This window comes from Dipteris shenzhenensis, chromosome 7 (assembly GCF_047967505.1).
Source record: "Dipteris shenzhenensis isolate YYH24624 ecotype China chromosome 7, Dip_SZ_1.0, whole genome shotgun sequence".
In the NCBI taxonomy this organism is placed as follows: domain Eukaryota; kingdom Viridiplantae; phylum Streptophyta; class Polypodiopsida; order Gleicheniales; family Dipteridaceae; genus Dipteris; species Dipteris shenzhenensis.
In genome coordinates this window covers 3,161,063-3,180,018 of record NC_141602.1, presented here as the reverse complement: position 1 = coordinate 3,180,018, position 18,956 = coordinate 3,161,063, and the positions used below count along the sequence as shown (strand labels likewise).

Genomic DNA, 18,956 nt, shown 5'->3' with positions numbered 1-18,956 from the left:
GAGGCTTGACCAGGGGTGGAAGTAGAGGCATCCCAATGGCGAGATTGTAACGGTCGTGGCTTGAGCGCAAATACCTTTTTGGGTTGCTGCCAGGCACCCTGGGGAGAGGCATGAGATTCTGAAATTTTGCCCTTTCCTTTATCCTGTTGCTTGGCTGAAATCTGAACCACATTTTCTTTGGGAGGGATAGATTTAGATGCCACATCACCCAATTTGCTAGGCATAGCCTTAGGCCCCGGACCATAAGTTGGAGGGGAAGTGACAGATCCTTCTTGTGGCTGTAAAACACCTGGTTGTGGTTGAGTTGGAGCCTTCGCGGACTCATCAAACTTTAATGCAGGCTTGAACAAGGGCAGCGAACTCCATGTGACCGCTGCCTATGAATCTCTTCCAGAGAAGATGGGGGGACTCTCCGAAGAGTATCCTTGAAGCTGCCCTAAGCTTTCAGAATGGCAGCCATAAGAGGGAAGGAAGGAGTCTTGAAAGAAGCTGACGTAAAATCCACCAAGTACTATACATCCAATCTCCACCTATGGAAGAGAGCAAGATTGTATGTATTGAACGAAAAATATTTCCAAGGTTCCTTTCCTGGCAACAGCCCTCCGATTACAACCTTGTATAACAAGGCCCTGGTGTTTGTTGAACCATCTATCTTGACTCTGGTGTTTGTTGAACCATCTACCTACTCCAACAAGAAGTTCCTTATACGCCTTTTGAGCTAATTCCTAGAGTGACACCGACAAGAACAAACAAACCATGATATGGCTAGCAGTACTTGGTTAACAACCACCACCTTGGAAACAAGGTAAAGTTTGGCTGAACCAATAGAGCAGTTCCTCCTGATACTCTCTACAACACAGGAGCAAATTGTTACGAGGGAAGAATATCCACACCGACCTAGCAGCCCAAGTATCCCCCCGGTGCAAGAAAGGAACTTCTATTATGAATCAAAGCTGCAAGAGCAAGCTCAATGCGGAAATACATCATGCAAGCATGAAAAATAATGCCTAGAAGGGGCCAATAAAAAGCTCCTTAGACTGAAGAACAAATAAACCAAGGCTGTGGCTGAAAGTGTCATCTTGCAGTGGACTTTGAGAAAAACAGAGAGCCCCTCCATTCCCTAAGGAATGTAGCACTCTTGGCAGAGGTTGCTCACGAGGTCCCCTGCATGCTAGTCCAAATGGGCATTAGCATATGAATAGCATATGTCCAAATAATAGCTAGAGTACGAGAAGGGTGGACATGGGATCCATCCAATGCCTCTTTGCCTTTGGCTCTCCAAATACGCCATGCTGAAATACTCGTCTCAGTATCTCCAAAGAAGAATCCACGATGCATGCCCGGACTTGAAGTGTGAGAAGGAAACATCATCCAAAGAGCACGACTCAACTAATTATCGACGCACATAGAGATCCCAAGAAGAGAGAAAAGACGTGAGGCCCTGAAAGAGAGTGAGCCAGGCTACCAAGCCCCAGGTCATAAAGAAAGGAAATGGAGCAAACATACTGAAAATCATGGCAATCTCCTTCAAAATGATCCTCCCCTGTCTGCAATCCCACAGACGATGTTGACTAGACTCCACATTAGAATGGCATCAAGGACAAGTAGTGTTGGCCCCAAACTTGGAGCTCCACAAGTTCACTACAATCCATTCATGAATTGAAAGCCAAAAGAAAAGAGTGATTTTTCTATTCCTTAGAGATTTGTAAAGTCTCCTCCAAAAAACTTTCTGCAAATCAGCAGAAATTTAAAATTCTCCCAATGAGGAGCTAGAAGGCCTCCAGCCGCCACAATTTAGCTGAAATCTCTTGGCATTATTGACTAAGGAACGAGAGGGAATGCTCTTCTCTTGGTGCCTGTATCAATCCACTCCCACTCTTCGGGAGCCCAGTGTAAAAGCTTTATGAGGACTCCTGTGTATAGCCAAATCCTCCATGATCCCAAAGAGAGAAGAAGTGGGTCCGGGTCTAGGTACCATTGTCAATTCGAGCCGTGCTCCATAAAACCTAAGATCTCGACAAGCTAAAAAGGAACTCCCGATAGGATATCATGAGAAGATCTAGACAACTTGCCTCGTGTTTGAACATCGAAGACCAAGTCATCCTCCGTAGTGCTATGACTTGAATTGGAATACCTATCCTTGTGAAAGTCCCCATCGAGGTAGAGTAAGAAACAGGCCTGTCATCTGTGTCAATCCAATCTATGGGTATGGTTGCATCAATTTGCTAAATTCTCATTGTACTTCCTATGAGGTGACTTACCAATTGTACTTTACGATCCTCTTGAAGTTTTGTAAAAGCTTTCTAGGATTCCACAGAAGAGGCATGGCCTCTCTCCCATGGACAAGTGCCAAGTTGTCTGCCATGCACATCAAGTAATCTATTATTCCGCATGATGGGTTGTCTATCAGTTTGGAGAATCCCTCGTGTGCCATGCTCATCATAGGTATGCTATCATTCCACCTTATGGTCTGTTTGTCAATCTCTTCCAGAGGGGGGGGGGGGGGGGGATTCTCCCATGAGTACTCCGAAAGCTGGCCCAAGCTTTCAATATAGCAGCCATAAGAGGAGAAGAGGAAGATCTGAGAAGAGTTGTTGCACAAGAGAAACAGGTTGTGCCCCATTGTCTTGCTCCTCATCACCCCCGCTGATGCTGTGCTCCTCTTCAAAACTCTCTAATGCTCTGTCTTCCTCTTGCCCCTCCTGCTTGGAGATGGTCAACGGCCTCTCACGGTGTGATATGCTTGCTGAGATTGAGGGCTGTGGCAACGATTGCAATGAAGGTGTCCTTCACCCAACACTACCAAGGCTCACCTCTATAGAAAGATGGTGACGATCCCGGCAATGGAACCACTGTAACCGTCCTTCAACAAACTAAAGGGCAGTGATCTTCTACTCACATAAACCTCATACAGAGACACAATGCAAGCTTCAGTCACTTCAACCACTTAACAATACTAAGAAACAGACTTCAACAACAACAATAGCGAGGCTAGAATGCCCCTGCTCAGTGAAAACAATACACAATCCACCCACTGGCCCCAAATGCCTTGGCGCCCCTTTCGGTATTTATTTAATGCTTCTGAATGAAAATGTTTTACACCGGGTTTGTTCCTCTATGCAAATCCTCTATCTGTCTTCTGGGCATCTAATCCAAGTGCACCACTAGAATACCAACTGGCAAGGCAATCTTAGGCATCCGTTTTGACCTTACCCAATTGAAAGGCATTCAGGCATCCAATCCTCTAGCAAACTGTGCTCAAAGCAGCCTCAAGGCACACATGCATCCACACTATCCTTAGGCCTTTTCCAGGAACACCCTTGGCTCTGGGCGCTTGCTAGAACCTGAGAGGGACCAGAAAGGACTGCAAAGAACAAAGTCCCCGTACCGCAATCTTGCAAAGCAAGGCCTTGAGCTGCAAGTATCAATCTATTATATTGAGACCCCCTTTCCTCATGGGAAGGATCAAGTTCTCCCAAGGCACCCTGACATATGCTAAGCATATGTTGTACCATCTAGTCCACTCCATAGAAAATTCTTTTTAGACCTCGTAAGTTGAGTGATGCAATCCCTAGAGTGGGACGAACAAGAGCATGCAAACCATGCTGTGGCCAGCAAGACATGGACAACCACCAAGTTTGGATGAACTCCAAAAGAGAAGCGTTCTCCCTATACTCTTTACAATGGGAGCAAATTGTTGCGATGTAGAGATACTTATATTGACCCGGCATCCCAAATATCTGATATTTACACCGCTGTGAATCCAAGGAAAGCAATATCAGCTTCCCAATCCGGAGTGTCCTTGTCACTAATAAATTAAAGTAATAATAACGAATGTAAGTTAAACTACTTTTAAAATTTTAATTTAAAATGTAATAAAATTAAAATTATACTTTTTATATTCCAAAACAAAATGCATTATAGTCTAAATTAAACTAGTAAATTGAAAATGAAAGTGAAACTCATTTTAAATTCAAAAACAAAGAAAAATTTAAAAACTCCTCCTGCTTTAGGGCTGCCAACTGTTGGCGATTGCCAACTTCCTTTATGAGAATCTCATGTCTCCTGAAAGCGATCGAATTATAGAAATCACTAATCTCAGAGAGAGATTTGCTATCACAAATAAGGGAGAGGGCAGTTCCCCCTGCATTTTAGAAACCCAAATTTGTAAAGCTGCCTCTGTGCGATCCTCCTTTACATAAAAGGCATCCGGAATCATGATATTGGTAGAGTGTCCTCTTAAGTGGGGCTATGAGACCATCAGAACCACCAGAAAATGATCTGAGGTGGAAACACTGGAAACAATGAATATTGAGTCACCTCTATCCAATGCTCAATCATCAACATAAAACCTATCAATGCATGCATGAATAAGCATCTGTGTTTTCCTGTACGAACACGAATACAAGGGTGATTGTGACTGAGTGTGAAAGGCATCATCAAACCAAACATATGTTCTACTAAATCAAAATAGGAAGGCATCCCAAGCTGCTCTCTCTAGAGAGTGAATATGCAACTCCACCATGTTGAAGTCACCTCCAACGATCCATGAATTTGCAATGGGGGTCCAAGAAGAAGCTCCTTCCACAAAATGACACGATCCCCTCTATTATTGGGAGCATAAATGTTGAGGAAACCAAGATTATGTCCCGTAATCAAACGAATGATTCACAATGCTCTAGAGGGTATGATGATACCATGTCCAATAACCACGGGAAAAGTAAAAGACAATACATTCATTTTTGGGGGACAACCTAGGGGAGAGTACCTCTTATTGACTCCAAATACATTCAGTTTAGAGGGACAACTCAAGGCTGAGAACCTTTATTTGACTCAACACAAACACACATAGAACTAAGCATCATCTCCCTCCTCAGAGAGGAATAGATCATGCAACACAGTAGATGAAGATTCTTGCTCAGGTCGAGTAGATGTAGCATAAATATTCTTAAGCTTGTCCAGGTTCTCCTTGGTTGAAGTAGTGAGGTCAAGTTGATAAAGTAGTTTGTTAGCCAACTTCACACTAATAAACGCCATTGCTTTGTCATTCTGCTCATCCCTAGCTGAGAGTGGTGGTGATGAGTCTTCAACACAGGATGAGGCTCCATAGTATCAAACTGAGGTAACAAAACCAGCAGGCTGAAATGAACAACCAGCAAATGAAGAGGCTAGTCTAGGGCTTTGAAATGGATCAGCAGCCTTCACAAATGCAAGGCAGTTGAAGAAAGGCTTGAATAAGGGTGGCCAGCAGCTAGTCGATGACCTTGGAGGCTCCACGTATGCAAGAGGATAGAATAGAGGCCTAGTAGTGAAACCAAATCCGAAAGCTGTAGGTATATGCCCCAAAAAGCAGAAATAAACCACGAGGTGAGCACTTGTGGGCATGATAACTGCCCAAGGTGCTGCAGTATGTCCGAAACCCTAAAAATGGCTCACCAGGACACTCCGAAGTGCAGAAACAGGTCAACAATGTAAAAGGTGGCTCCCTAGAACAGCTCCGAATGCTGTAGCAGGTCTCTGATGCCAAAAACGTCTGATGTAGATGTGTTGGAGGCCAAGGAACTGCTCGAAAATGCTTCTGTTGTAGGTGCTTCTGCAGTAGCAACCCTAGAACACCTTGAAAATGCAAGTAGGAGCTCCAAAGCTGGTCGAAAATCTGTAACCTCACATTGAGTAGCGGGCCTATCCTCACTAGACTTTGTCATATTCGAATCTCCCCCAAGAAACCATTTATAGCCCGAAATCTCCTCAGTCGATTCCTTTCGGCTATCACCACGGACTTAAGCCTCATCCGATGCATAAAACACAAACAACATTAAAATGGAACCCAAACACAACAATTGATACCGATACAACTCCTTACTCGTTGTCAATAGCTTCTTTGTCAACAAGGCAACCCCCCCTTACAAGGGAATCGACAATAAAATCAAACCCAAGTTGACAAAACAAGCAGCCCATTGCTGCACTACTAGACACAACCCCTTTGCTTCACTTTATCACAACCACCCCTCACATTCGGAAGGCCTTGTAAGCATCATGTAAAAAGTGAAAACATAATGAAAGGTTATCTTATTCATAATCATGAGAAGTACAAGCCTTATATAGGCTACTCACTCACACACTAACACCTAGTGCATATGGGATAAGTCCCATAATGACACGTGGCACTCACACATGACTCACACACATGAACTAGTACTAGATCACCTAGTACTACACACTAACACATCACATCACCACACTCTTTGGCTTTGATATATCCAACAGAAAGGAAGGGGAGGGAGAAGAGGGAAGAGAGAGGGAGAACAGGCTGTGAACTTAATGAGATTCCAAGGGGGAAGAGCAAGGGCAAGAGCTGAAAGGAGAGGGAGGGAACCCAAAGGAATTCTAAGGGGGTAGAACTTGAAGAGGCAAGGAACCTATGGGAGTTATAAGGAGAGGGTTGAGAGGTGAGGAGGAAGGTGTGAGAGGGAGAGGAAAGGGCTGAAGGGAAGAGGCAAAGAGGGAGAGGGTAGGGGGCTTGGGGGTAGAAAGAGGCTAAAATCGTTTTTGGAGCTTGGAGTTGAATTTCGCTTTTTGGAGCAGCCAAAGCCTAGAGCTGAATTTCGTTTTGGCGCAAAAACACTTCCTAGACCAAAATCATTTTTTGTAGTAGCCACAGCCTAGAGCTGAAATTTGTTTCTTGAAGCAGCCAAAGCCTGAAGCTGAATTTCGTTTTGGAGCAGCAGCCTAGATCAAAATCGTTTTTTGCAGCAGCCAAAGCTGAATTTTGTTTTGGAGCAGCAGCACTCCCTAGATCAAAATCGTTTTTGGTAGCAGCCAATACCTAGAGCTGAACTTCGTTTTTGGAGTAGCCAAAGCCTGGATTTGAATTTTGTTTTTTAAAGAGTAGCCCGACAGGAGAGGGTGAAGGAGGGAGTAGATTGGGAGAGAGGGGGAGGGAGAGAGAAGATGAGGAAAGAAAGGGAGAGGGAGAGAGAGGCTGAGAGAGGGAGGGAGAGGCTAAGGGGAGAAGGAGCGACGGGGAGCTGTTGCACTGAGACATCAGTCCAAGTATCTAACAAGAATACCCCTTTGAATCCAAGCAAAACCAAAATCAGCCCTCCAATTTGTGAGATGAATTCGTCAGCCTACTATAGGGAGAGGAAAGGGCTGAAGGGAAGAGGCAAAGAGGGAGAGGGTAGGGGGCTTGGGGGTAGAAAGAGGCTAAAATCGTTTTTGGAGCTTGGAGTTGAATTTCGCTTTTTGGAGCAGCCAAAGCCTAGAGCTGAATTTCGTTTTGGCGCAAAAACACTTCCTAGACCAAAATCATTTTTTGTAGTAGCCACAGCCTAGAGCTGAAATTTGTTTCTTGAAGCAGCCAAAGCCTGAAGCTGAATTTCGTTTTGGAGCAGCAGCCTAGATCAAAATCGTTTTTTGCAGCAGCCAAAGCTGAATTTTGTTTTGGAGCAGCAGCACTCCCTAGATCAAAATCGTTTTTGGTAGCAGCCAATACCTAGAGCTGAACTTCGTTTTTGGAGTAGCCAAAGCCTGGATTTGAATTTTGTTTTTTAAAGAGTAGCCCGACAGGAGAGGGTGAAGGAGGGAGTAGATTGGGAGAGAGGGGGAGGGAGAGAGAAGATGAGGAAAGAAAGGGAGAGGGAGAGAGAGGCTGAGAGAGGGAGGGAGAGGCTAAGGGGAGAAGGAGCGACGGGGAGCTGTTGCACTGAGACATCAGTCCAAGTATCTAACAAGAATACCCCTTTGAATCCAAGCAAAACCAAAATCAGCCCTCCAATTTGTGAGATGAATTCGTCAGCCTACTATAGAAAGTTACGCAACAAGCTTAGCACGAAATAGGTGGAACGCCTTATTTTTTGTCACTTTAACTTGCATATGTTGTGAAACATGGATGAGATTCCTATGGCGAGATAAGTAGACTTTTCAAATTCCAAAGTTGTTGATGTCACAGTCATAGAGTTGTGTCAGGTTTTGCTGTCTAACCCTTGTATTTCAGATTGTGCAAATCACATTTGATCTATGACTTGTAATGCAGACTAGCAGCGGAAAAGATTGTAACAACTTTTGAGTTGCAACCTCCCTCTTTGCCTGCAAGTTTTCTTATGGCGGGTTATGCTTGGAGTTATCCCATTTGGACAAATCTTGGCCTGCTGACACATTGCTCCTGCTACTTGTTACAGATGTCTGGCTCCGAGGGAGTCCATGGCCACCTTTTTTGGCATTGCCCTAAGACTTGTGACTATCCTTTCTCATTTGCAGATCTTTTTGCTAAGAAAGCTCACCGTACATTACTTCCATAGCCGTGGATCTAGGAGCATGGGAATCATTTCTGGCATCATGACAAGTCTCTTACTTGGTGGAAGGCTTGTCTCCGACGCATATACAGCAATAGAATTCCTCTCAGATAGCGGGTTTTTCCTGTGTCATTGTTTGGGAGGGTCATTACCAGTGGGTTCTTTGTTGTCTACTAGGCATATAGCTTCCTCGGCTTGCCCAACCTTTTTCCATCCTACATCTTCTCTAGACCTGTCCTACTACTAATGATTTTCTACCCAGGCTGGGGGCTTCCCTTCATGCTCGTTTTTCTGGGATTTCATTGCCAGACATTTCTGGTTTTGTGTTTGAGGCTTGTATGATGGAGGTCCAGCCCATCACTTCCATATTCGGAGGGGATCGCTCGACCAGAGGAGTCACTATCCACAGGCCAAGCCGGATACAGAGATCACGGAGACCACAGCCCCCACCGCTGAGAGAGACAACCCGGCATTTTCGCAGCTCATAGAGAGCCACCATGGCACCAGTACGATTTTGTTGTCTTGTATTTTGAGATTGTTTTAGATTAGTACTCAGAAAAGGGCCTTAGCAAGCCCTTTGCTTCAGCCCACAACGGCTTGTAGCAGCTTGTATGGGTTACTTTTGTGATTGTACTTTGTCTCATAGGCCCACGAGGCCTCCAGAAGACGGTAATACATCTTTCTTTCTTTCTTTCTACACCAAACTATGTTCAGTTCTTTTGTTGGCATCACTATTGGGCTTTGTGGTCGTTATATCATGCCCGTAACATTTGACTGTACGGGTGGTCTTCAATGGATGTTTATAATTTCTTCCCTATATCAGTTTCTCCAAGATGCCCATTCTCTTGGAGATCTTCCTTTGGCCAAGCTGGAAGTGCTTTATCACTGCCTTTAGGTTTTGAGTGGTAGCTGTTTCATTCAGGCACAGCTATGAATGTACATTCTTTTTAAATGAGATACTTATTTTCGCAAAAAAACAGGTGTGAAGTTTGTGTGTGCAAGGGCGAGAACACATAATCTTGCAGAAAGCTTAAGAAGCTGAAATGAATTGCACACAACTTTGACATACAATGAAACAGTGGGTTTTGTAGGAAACCCTAAAACTAGATTAAATCCAAGAGCGAATGTGGCATACTAGAGTTTGTACAGTGCAAAAAATGATGAGCATAAGCCAAATAGTCCCCCACATAATGCAAAGTGGATGTAGTAGTCTGACTTGATTCGATTGCATCATCATACGTTATCAATCCTCCTCTAAAGAAACAAGTAGCCTGTATACCAAGGTAAATCTTCTTCTTTGGCAGAGCCTTGGTGAATTCATCTACTCGATTGTCCTCGGTAGAACAATAGATGATCTGGACCTGTTTGTTCTCACAGATGAAGTGAGATCTCATATCAACGTGCTTAGTCGTAGAATGATCCACATGATTCTTCGCCAAAACAATCCATGATAGGAACCGAATGCTCCTTAAACAGAAAACAAGTCTAGGTAGTGTGTAGGTGACTGGATGAGTAGATATGGCACTCCTGTAAGTGGGGGCGTGCAGGTGAGTGCACTCATACAGGTCACTCTATGACTGTCACAAAACCCTTGCAGCTGGAGAGTTTTGAACTTCCCATAAAAGATGCCAAAAAAGCAGCCTCCCACAGCTTCTACAGAGTGCCTGTAGCGTGTAGGGAGCAATTAGGGTTGCTTTATTTGCATCAGTTGGAGCCTTTTATCTTTCTTCCATTTGGCAGCGTAAGATTTAGTAGCTTTTTAAGAGGAGAGGAGCGGGGGGCACACAAGAAAAGAAAGAGAGGGGGGGGGGGGGGGGGGGATCATGGTATTCATAATGTTCTGATATAGACATTACACTGCATTGTCAAGGTTGGAGGTGGCTTGTCATTATGGTGTGAGGTATCCATTTCTGTATTGTCTTTTATTTCATGCTGTGGGCTCTTCTTATTTTGTTGTAACTTACGGATTCCTATCAATGTGATCCATGTCATTATTTGTGGCATTTCTATGGGTTGTGGTATATCTATAGTTCCAATGCTGAATTTTCATTATTCATATAATAGGAATCATTGTTTGTCAAAATTTGTGTTTCCCAATCTCCAACATTCCCTAACGAGGGTATAGGGCAGTTTGATTGTTCTGTGTGTTACTATTGTCGTGGGTAGGAATGGTCTTAAATGCTGTTAGGATTGCACCGGTTTGTTTTCGTCTGTTGGGGCATGTTCCTGGATTCATCGATATATAATTTCATGTGTGTCTCTGAGACATCTGTTTATGATTGTGATATCAGTCAAGCCTGGGATTAGATACCGTGAAGTTGGTGAAGTAATTAACAGGCATGCTTGCCTATCAGGATTTTCTGTGGTGAGGTCCCATGCTACTTTTTTTTAGCGTACTTGAGATGCTTTTGTCCAATGTCTCCTTGAGCCCACATTTGCATGTCTACTTCTCTTGAAGTTAATAAATAAACCATATGACCTACATCAATTTCTGGACTTAAAACCTTTTTTATGGTCATTTTGTCTTGATTTTTAAAAGTATTTTGATACTTTTTGTATTTGGTTTGAACAGGTAAAATCTTACTGTGGCCATGGCATTGGCGAGCTTTTCCATTGTGCTCCAAATATACCGCACTATTCACGTATCCCTGTCAATGTGTAAAAAAATTTCCTGCGTTGATGTGATAAGTATATTTTAAGAAGCAAGAAATGAAGTTGCCTTGGCCCTTAACTTAGATCAGGAAACAAGGCTGTTGGAATAATGAAGGCGGGTCAAACATTTACGATCGAACCCATGATAAATGCAGGTTATATTCTGTAATTGAAAGTTGGAATCTTTTCCTTTTATAGTGGGTAACCTCACCAGCTTTTAGGGTGATATACTTGATGTTTGTGGTGCTTCAGGGCTTCTTATTAAAAGTCTTTTAATCTTTTGAATCTAAACATAGGAAACTGGCGAGATAGGATGTGGCCAGATGGTTGGACTGATGTGACAACAGATGGCAAACGCAGTGCCCAATTTGAACATACCTTGCTGGTCAGTATTACAGATGGATGTTTTGATGCTTTATTTCTGATGAATGTGTTGCGCTGAGCATCTCATAGTGTATTTGTAGATGTAAAAACTATGTTGGTATCTAAGACTTTGAACTTGACAGATGGGATATAATCCTTTTGCCCTGCTGGCAATAAATTTCTGTCAAACCATCATTCCACATTCCGAAACACGGTCACTTTTGGTGGTTGTGGATTTAGTTGTACAACAAATGCACGTCATTGCATGTCCTAGATCTTAACATTAGAGTCTATGACCTTAGAATTGGATGTGAATTAATATTAGCAACTGGAATATGCAATGTCAGAAGAATGCTCACATTGCTTTTTTTTTAAATGACATGGCTAAATATGGAATGATTACGTCCCAACTCTATAGGCCATCTTCTGCATGTTGCTGCATACCTTTAACACTTAAGTCAACACCACCTTTTTCCTTGCGGTTTTCTTGGAAGGTCTGCAACGGCAAATGGATCCACATACAATGAAGGATAAAAACTAATGCTTTTCTGGATGTGCAAGAGCCAAAAGAAAGGAGGCAGATTCACAGAAGTAGTTTGGATAGATAATGGAGAAAGTCATAAGGATGGTGAAGATTCAGAGTGACTTTTGAAGCCATTATTGACAGGGAGCCACTCACAGGCCCAACTTAACAATGAGCCATAGAGTAGCATGCACATGGTTGCTGCTGCAAGGAAGGCAGAAATGGTTGTTGAATCACCACATTGCAGAATTAGTTTCTCCATTGCTGTTCACCAACCTACAGCACTCGCATGTATCTACATTCCAACCATCTTATTATACAGTTTGAAATTTCATCTTGGCTTTTATGGGAACTTGGAAGCAAGCAAGTTGAAGGAGGAAAACATAGGGTTTTTGACAACAACTAATGTGGGACAGTGATCAGGGGTGAAAAGAGGAGAAATTAGGCTTGTGCATTGAAGTCAAATTTTGTGTACTGCAAGTGAGAGCAGATGGGAGGAAGAAGGAAAGGAAAGTTTGTGTACCTTCCAACCATGCTAAATTCAGTTCGGAATGTTTTCTTGTTCTTGATTGGAAGGAAACAAGATTATCGACAAATATAGGAGTTCTGACAACAGCCAATGAGGGACAATGCAGGGAGAGAAGATGGAAGGAGAAGGAAAGAAGTTATATATATGTGAAGGTGCAAGTTCAAGAAGAAGCAACACGGGTTTTGGACAGCCAACGAGGGGCAAGCTAAAAGAGGAAGGAGGTAACCAGGGTGTGCATTGAGGGGATGGATTGAGTAACGCAAGATGAGAAGAGATGGGGGAAAAGGAAAGGTCCAAAGATAGGACAGAGATCAAGAAAGGATGCAAGGGAGAAAGATAAGAGTGGTTAAAGGATGGATGCATATCGAGGATCAATCCATGATGCGACATGCTTTAGCAGTTTGTCGACTAGTCAAGTACACTAGGGAAGTGCAGTCAATTGCAGGTTTGGGGAACAAAAAGATACAGTCATATCCAACAATGAGAAAGGAGATCAAGCAACATGGTTTGTCATAAAGGATTGTAATGTCGTTGTAAGGATCGTGACCAGAATTTTCTCCCTTCATGCAGTGTTATGCTGCAATGGCTCATTTCCTTACTGGTGGATTTATAAATTGGATCATGACTATATGCAATTTAACACCATTGCAACATCTAGACTATGTCATGGAGTCTCCTTACAGATTTCAATTTCTGTCCTCTCCCTCTTGCTAGAGAAAAACTTATACGTTTGCCTAGCCCTGCCTCAACCCATCCAAACAACCCAGACTATCCCCGCCCCAGGCCCCAAACCTTTCCATGCAACATGGTACCAATATGAATTTCACAACTCACTGGATAACGTACGTTTCTAAACTCCTGGGCAATATAGAGAACCAATCAACCCTGGACATTATAGTCAAACTCCCGCTTACTCCATCCACCTAACTCCACAACACTCACTTCCTTACATGGTTAGGTTTGTTGGAAAGCCACCTGGAAGATCCAAACTCTTAACCATCCTCTACAACAATAACTCAAAATAACCCTACATCAAATTATTGGAAAAAAGGCCACCATGTCCACCGATCCAAAGTTCAAGACTTTGGAAAGCCTATCGTAATACCTCCATTAAGTACCTGACCAGCCTGTATGGGTAGATAGTTTATACCTGAATATGCATATATGCAAGGATGTGGGTAGTGCGTGCATTTGATTTTACAAATGATTAGAGTTTTACTAATCATATACCAAGCAGACCCATTGTAGGATCAGTTGATAAAGCAATTTCCGACTGTACAATGTGTTTGTTATTGCCTGTTTATCTACGTTTTAGAGTGTCAGTCTCTTTAAGAGTGGAATGGATATATTTGTTTTGGGTAGTATAGTTTTAAAAAACATATACTATAGAAACAATAGTAAGCGCCAGTCCTGATTAGACAGTTTCATGATTGAAAAGCTCTTTAGTCAATTTTACTATGTCTTAGGGCTATTCCCCATAAATATATACCCTGTCCACTGCCATCCTGTTGGGAAACCGGGAATCCTTTGCTTTTCTAGTTGCACATGCCTTTGGTCATTTGTCATTTTCCAGCATTTGTCCAATGTGGTCTTTGTTCCCCTTGTGGGGCTATGTCCTCCACCAGCAAATCGAAACACTAATCTTTCTCTTGATTGTTTTACAGGTCACCGAAACAGGGGTAGAGGTTCTTACAGCCCGTTTGCCAAGCTCTCCAAATGTGTTTCCTTGGCTTTGCTAGTTGGTCAGGCAATGGGATAATCGGCCTTTCCACATTGGATTCAGCAGCTCTAGTTTGAAATTACAGAGAAGAACTTTGATTCAATATTACTAGGAGGTGTGTTTTCATCCTAAATAACAGAAGATCGGAGATGATGTCCAGCTTTCCATTGAGAAAAGGTGTTAAGGTTAGTATGACACTGTTGCCGTGGAGTTTTTGATAAACTCTTCTCATGCAACAATCCCATCGATTGCAATACATGATTTGAATTCTTGAGGAAAAAGCACTTGCTAATTATTGCTGAAGAACATCTAATCAAAAGCACTTGCTAATTATTGCTGAAGAACATCTAATCAAAAGATATCGTGCAAATGGAGACCAATTTATAGGGGAATATTTATGGCCGAGTATCGCATTTAGGTTTTAGATTTATGCTTTGCTCTGCCAATGGAAGACTTTCCATTGTGGAACTGCTCTTTTTCTTTTATTGATATAGTCTAAATCTCTTCAGATCAACCCCCTCCTTGAACTGTTCTACCTCATTATCTCAGATGTCCATAATTGCCGCATAGAAATATTAAGAAACAGACGCTAATTTCATAGCTCATGACTATTGGCATCAATCCAATATGCAACACTATCCACAATGAGTGGAAGTCAAGCTCCAAATTGAAGCCGTTTCAAGGCCATTTTTTGGGCTATTTCAAGTCCAAACTTAGAATTATATTTTCAGGATCATTAAAATCTTGTTCCTTACTACTATCAATCTTAGTCTATGGTATCTAGGGTAGTTTCGATCGTTTTTAGATTTTATAGCAAAATGGAAGCTGTAGGGGGGAATTCTGGCCTAGTCATCAAATTTGAATCACATTTTTGTAAGCTAGAGAAAAGACAAACGCTTTGTCACTGAATCTGTGGAACTTTCTCTCTCCAGCTTTTTCCTGCAGAGGTAGGGACACTAGCTCAGTTGACCCCTCTACCCAGCCTTGGCTGGTGCAACCAGCCCTTCCTTTGAGCCTTGGTAGGGATACCTTATGCGCTTCTGTTTTGATACTCACTTGATGTAAATTTATATCTTTCACTTCAAGATCATTAAGACAGTATGTGGCTTCAATTAATTTTGTCCCTACATGTGTTGAGGACAAGATGGCAAACGAGTGCTATTTGTAAATAAAAATAGCACGGCAGTAAAGGGCAGGGTTGGGGTCACTCTTGAAATGCATAGAAGATGGCTTATATGTCAATGTTAGTTCTTCGGCAAAAAGAAAGAAAGAGATATGCTCATGTTCCTAGAACATTGTTAGAAATTATTGCAACTTCAGTCTTTTTAGGAGTAGAGAACAAAATTTGTGACGTTTCACAAATCAATGTTTGAAAAATCAGTAGACGCAAAATCTACATTTTTGAGGGGGGTACACAAGGAGGAAAGAGTGTGACATGCCAAGCTGTCCAATCTGGCCTACATTATTGTTTTATTGCTACTAAAAAATTGTTACATAAAACGGTATAATGTCAGCCCAAGGTTTTAAGGCATTTGCCTACATTAGAGGCTATAAGAGAAGGAAGACCTTGTGTTAGAGTTGATTATCCTTCATCTCTTGTTATACATAACTCTCAGCCATGACTATGAGGTCCAGATACAATCACACAAGAGAGGATAGTCACTTGTGTGCGTACATGTGGATATATTGTTCTACATAAAATCACAGAAGTCCACTAAATCTGCAAGGCTTTTTTTATCAAATTTGCTCCAAGTAAATTGAATGTTTCTAAACAGGCTTACATCTCTCTAGAAGACACAAAAAGATACAAATGATAAAATTCAAATTATTAAGGATAAAAATCATTCTTGTATATATTATATACCATGAAATCTTGTATCTTTCTAGCTTATAAGCACAAAGGAACTATGGACGGCAGAGGGTTAAAAAGTAAACTTTTTTGACTAAATTTTGGTCATAACAACAAACCAACCATTACTTGGCATGTATATAATTATACACAAGTCTATATGAGTGCTTGACATGGCTCACTCAAGTAGAGAGTAACAACAAGTGCCAGCAGCTTGTCTCCATTAAAAAAACATTTTCTGACATTAGTAGAATGTTGTAGAAAATCTAATTTGCATGCCATCATCCCAAAAGATCAATATGCCTTCATCCCACAAAGATTGAACTTTTAAGTATGAAAACAAACATGGGAGTAGACGAGCTTCAAGGCTAGTTAGCAATTTATTATCCCCCTTCACAACCTTGAGACAATATATATCATTGCTATTAAAATGTAAATCACATGAATGTACAATTCAGCAAAAGCTTGCCCCTTAATGCTTAGTTAGTGTGTGATGTAGCATAAAATCATCAGTAAATTGTCCCATGAGTAGATCCAAAGGAAGGTAGATGTCAGTATATGATGTAATGATATGCAATGAAGTCAATCAAGTCAAAGCTATGTTGTGGCCAATGTTGATGTCATTATTAAAAAGAATTTACTATAAAATATTATTTCAAGATGTAGCTTAATTATGCAGTAAAGTATAACTAATATTTAAAAATGGAGAAGATTAAACTCTTTGTCACAAAACCTTTCAAGGTTATTAAGCAAGGCATTCCCTATTTATATTGACAATGGTACAAAGAGCCTAACAATTTATTCATTTCTTCAAAGAGTAAATTAGTCTAAATTATAAGAATAAGCAGCGCTTACACTTGAATCATTGATGGATTAACAATGACTTAGAACCTACTTTTTTAGGTTGTCAAAAAATCATTATTTTTTGTTATCTTTTCGCTTGGGAAATGTTAAAAAATGCAAAGTTGTTTTGTTAAAGAAGTAAGTCAACTAATCATGAATAGACGTCTATACACAGTTGCAACTATGTGTAGAGCCCTAGATATGACATCTCTAATTAACTCATTAAGTAGGGACGGGGGGGGGGGGGGGGGAGAGTGTGAGTTAAGTCTCGAAAAGGCCAAAGGATCTATGAGTTTGAAAAAACCAGATACAGTGAGTTGAATGGGTGGAGCCATAGCACCCAACATAAATACAAATACGCGATGGTTGTTTGTATGTTGTTTGAGGAACCAAGTCCATTAGCTATTTGAGAATGGATAGAAGGGTCTCGTCGTTGGATTGAGGCTCTAGTGGGGATCAATGTTATGGGGGAATAAAACTCGCGATTGAGCGCTAATGGCGGTCAACCTGCATGGTCCTCACACTACCTTTGTGTCTAACAAGTGCCAATATTACCCTGTCTGTGGTGTAACCCTGGTCCAATAAACATGAAGGAAAGGTCCCCAAGCTGCATTAACAAACTAGCAAGTTTGTTGTGTCTCACTTTGGGTAGGGATTGTTGGTTTGTGCTCTCCGATTGGAAGTAGTCAATGATCACCCATTGAGTAGAGTTTGGTTGAGCCTCTTGATCTCATCTCTGTGTCTTGTGTAGTTGGTCTCTGTGTTGTACAACCTTATGGCTAAAGATCACTAAACGTCTCTAATATAGGTGAACCATCCAAATCCTCTTTGAAAAGACACTAGTGATGCCTCTGATCTCACAGTACATAGGACATCTAGAAGTGAAGTGCTTTTTTATCTCTTGTAGATCGCATAGAATGCAGATGCAACCCTCGTCTCCTCCAGTCTCTTTATGTAATCAATGTGAAGTAACACACTATTGCTTGAGAGAGATCCTTAAGGCTTGGAGAGGTGGATTCGTGTTTAGCGTAGTGGGTGATGAAGCCTCCTTTGATATACCTAGGCAATTCTCTCTGTAGAAGCTAAGCTTCACAGAGTGCTTGCTAGGTAGTAACGAAGTCTTATATGTTTGTAGTTATATGAGATCCTCTTGAATGACCTATAGAGGGGGCCTCACAACAATATTGAGAAAGGAGGTAATCTGTCCATGTGGAGTCTTAGACTCCCAAACCATGTGCATGTACGAGTGTACCAACATCTCTAATCACCCTCAGTTGCAAATGATATGGATGTAGATAAGGCCAACCATGCTAGCTTGTGTCACTTAAGGTGGAGAAGTCAAAGTCCCTGACTCGGTTGAGGTATGTGATGACTTGGAATGTAGTGTCAAGCTAGAGTGGCGGGACCCCAAACTCAACCAAGATGCATTAGTGTGGGACTAATGGATCAGACGTGCCAATAAGAGAACCCAATCCCATTCCACCTCTGATAGATAGGGCCCAAGCATGGGCAATACATATGGTTAGAGATAGTTTGAATGGATATATTTTCAATAATCTTGGCATATCATCATGGATTTGGTCTTAAAAATTGACCAAAATTTCCTTTTCATTTCATCAAACTAGTTTAAGTTCATTGAATCATTCATATAATCAATGTGTTTATTTTGCTTCGATGGATTAATGTATGCATCATCAAGAATTCCCTTATGACCACTTTTCTCTAAATGTGATGCCAATAGGTCTTAAAATTTTTGGAGAGTATAAAAATAAAAGGCCCTTTTGTAAACTAAATGAATGAGGGATGTTCTCTTTGATTGTGGTAGGAACTTTAGATTACCCTTTCGCAACTACCTGTTCACTATCAGCTCACTCCCTCTTAAACTCACAATGTCTTCTTCATCATGGGATTCCTTCCTTTCATGGAATCATGGGCTTGTAATGATTCCAATTCTTGAAGAAGCTTGGCTAGATTTGGAATCTTCCTCTTTCATGATCACGTTCTTTCATGTCAATCTTAATTTGAGGTTAAATGTTGAACTACCAACTGTGCCCACCATTGACTTATTGCCGTGGGTCCCTTCTCACCACAATGAATCGTGCTTTGGGCCAAAGCTCGTTGATCTTCATGCCATTACCTGGGGTTGGTAATTCATTTCCTTCCATGTCTCCAACAATGACTAT

General features: G+C 41.7%; 1 protein-coding gene across 2 annotated transcripts in view; it reads left to right on the top strand.

Annotated features, from left to right (window-relative positions):
- The window catches only part of MAP1A (methionine aminopeptidase 1A), a 216,918-nt gene extending 202,429 nt beyond the window's left edge, over positions 1-14,489 (top strand). For both annotated transcript variants that reach the window (XM_087376968.1, XM_087376967.1), the window contains exons 13-17: positions 10,586-10,659; positions 10,867-10,936; positions 11,036-11,101; positions 11,243-11,331; positions 14,026-14,489. In XM_087376968.1, the coding sequence (XP_087233094.1) occupies positions 10,586-10,659; positions 10,867-10,936; positions 11,036-11,101; positions 11,243-11,331; positions 14,026-14,100 (374 nt within the window). In that variant the 3' untranslated portion in view covers positions 14,101-14,489. The remainder of the gene's footprint in view (positions 1-10,585; positions 10,660-10,866; positions 10,937-11,035; positions 11,102-11,242; positions 11,332-14,025) is intronic.
- Positions 14,490-18,956: the final 4,467 nt, after the last annotated feature.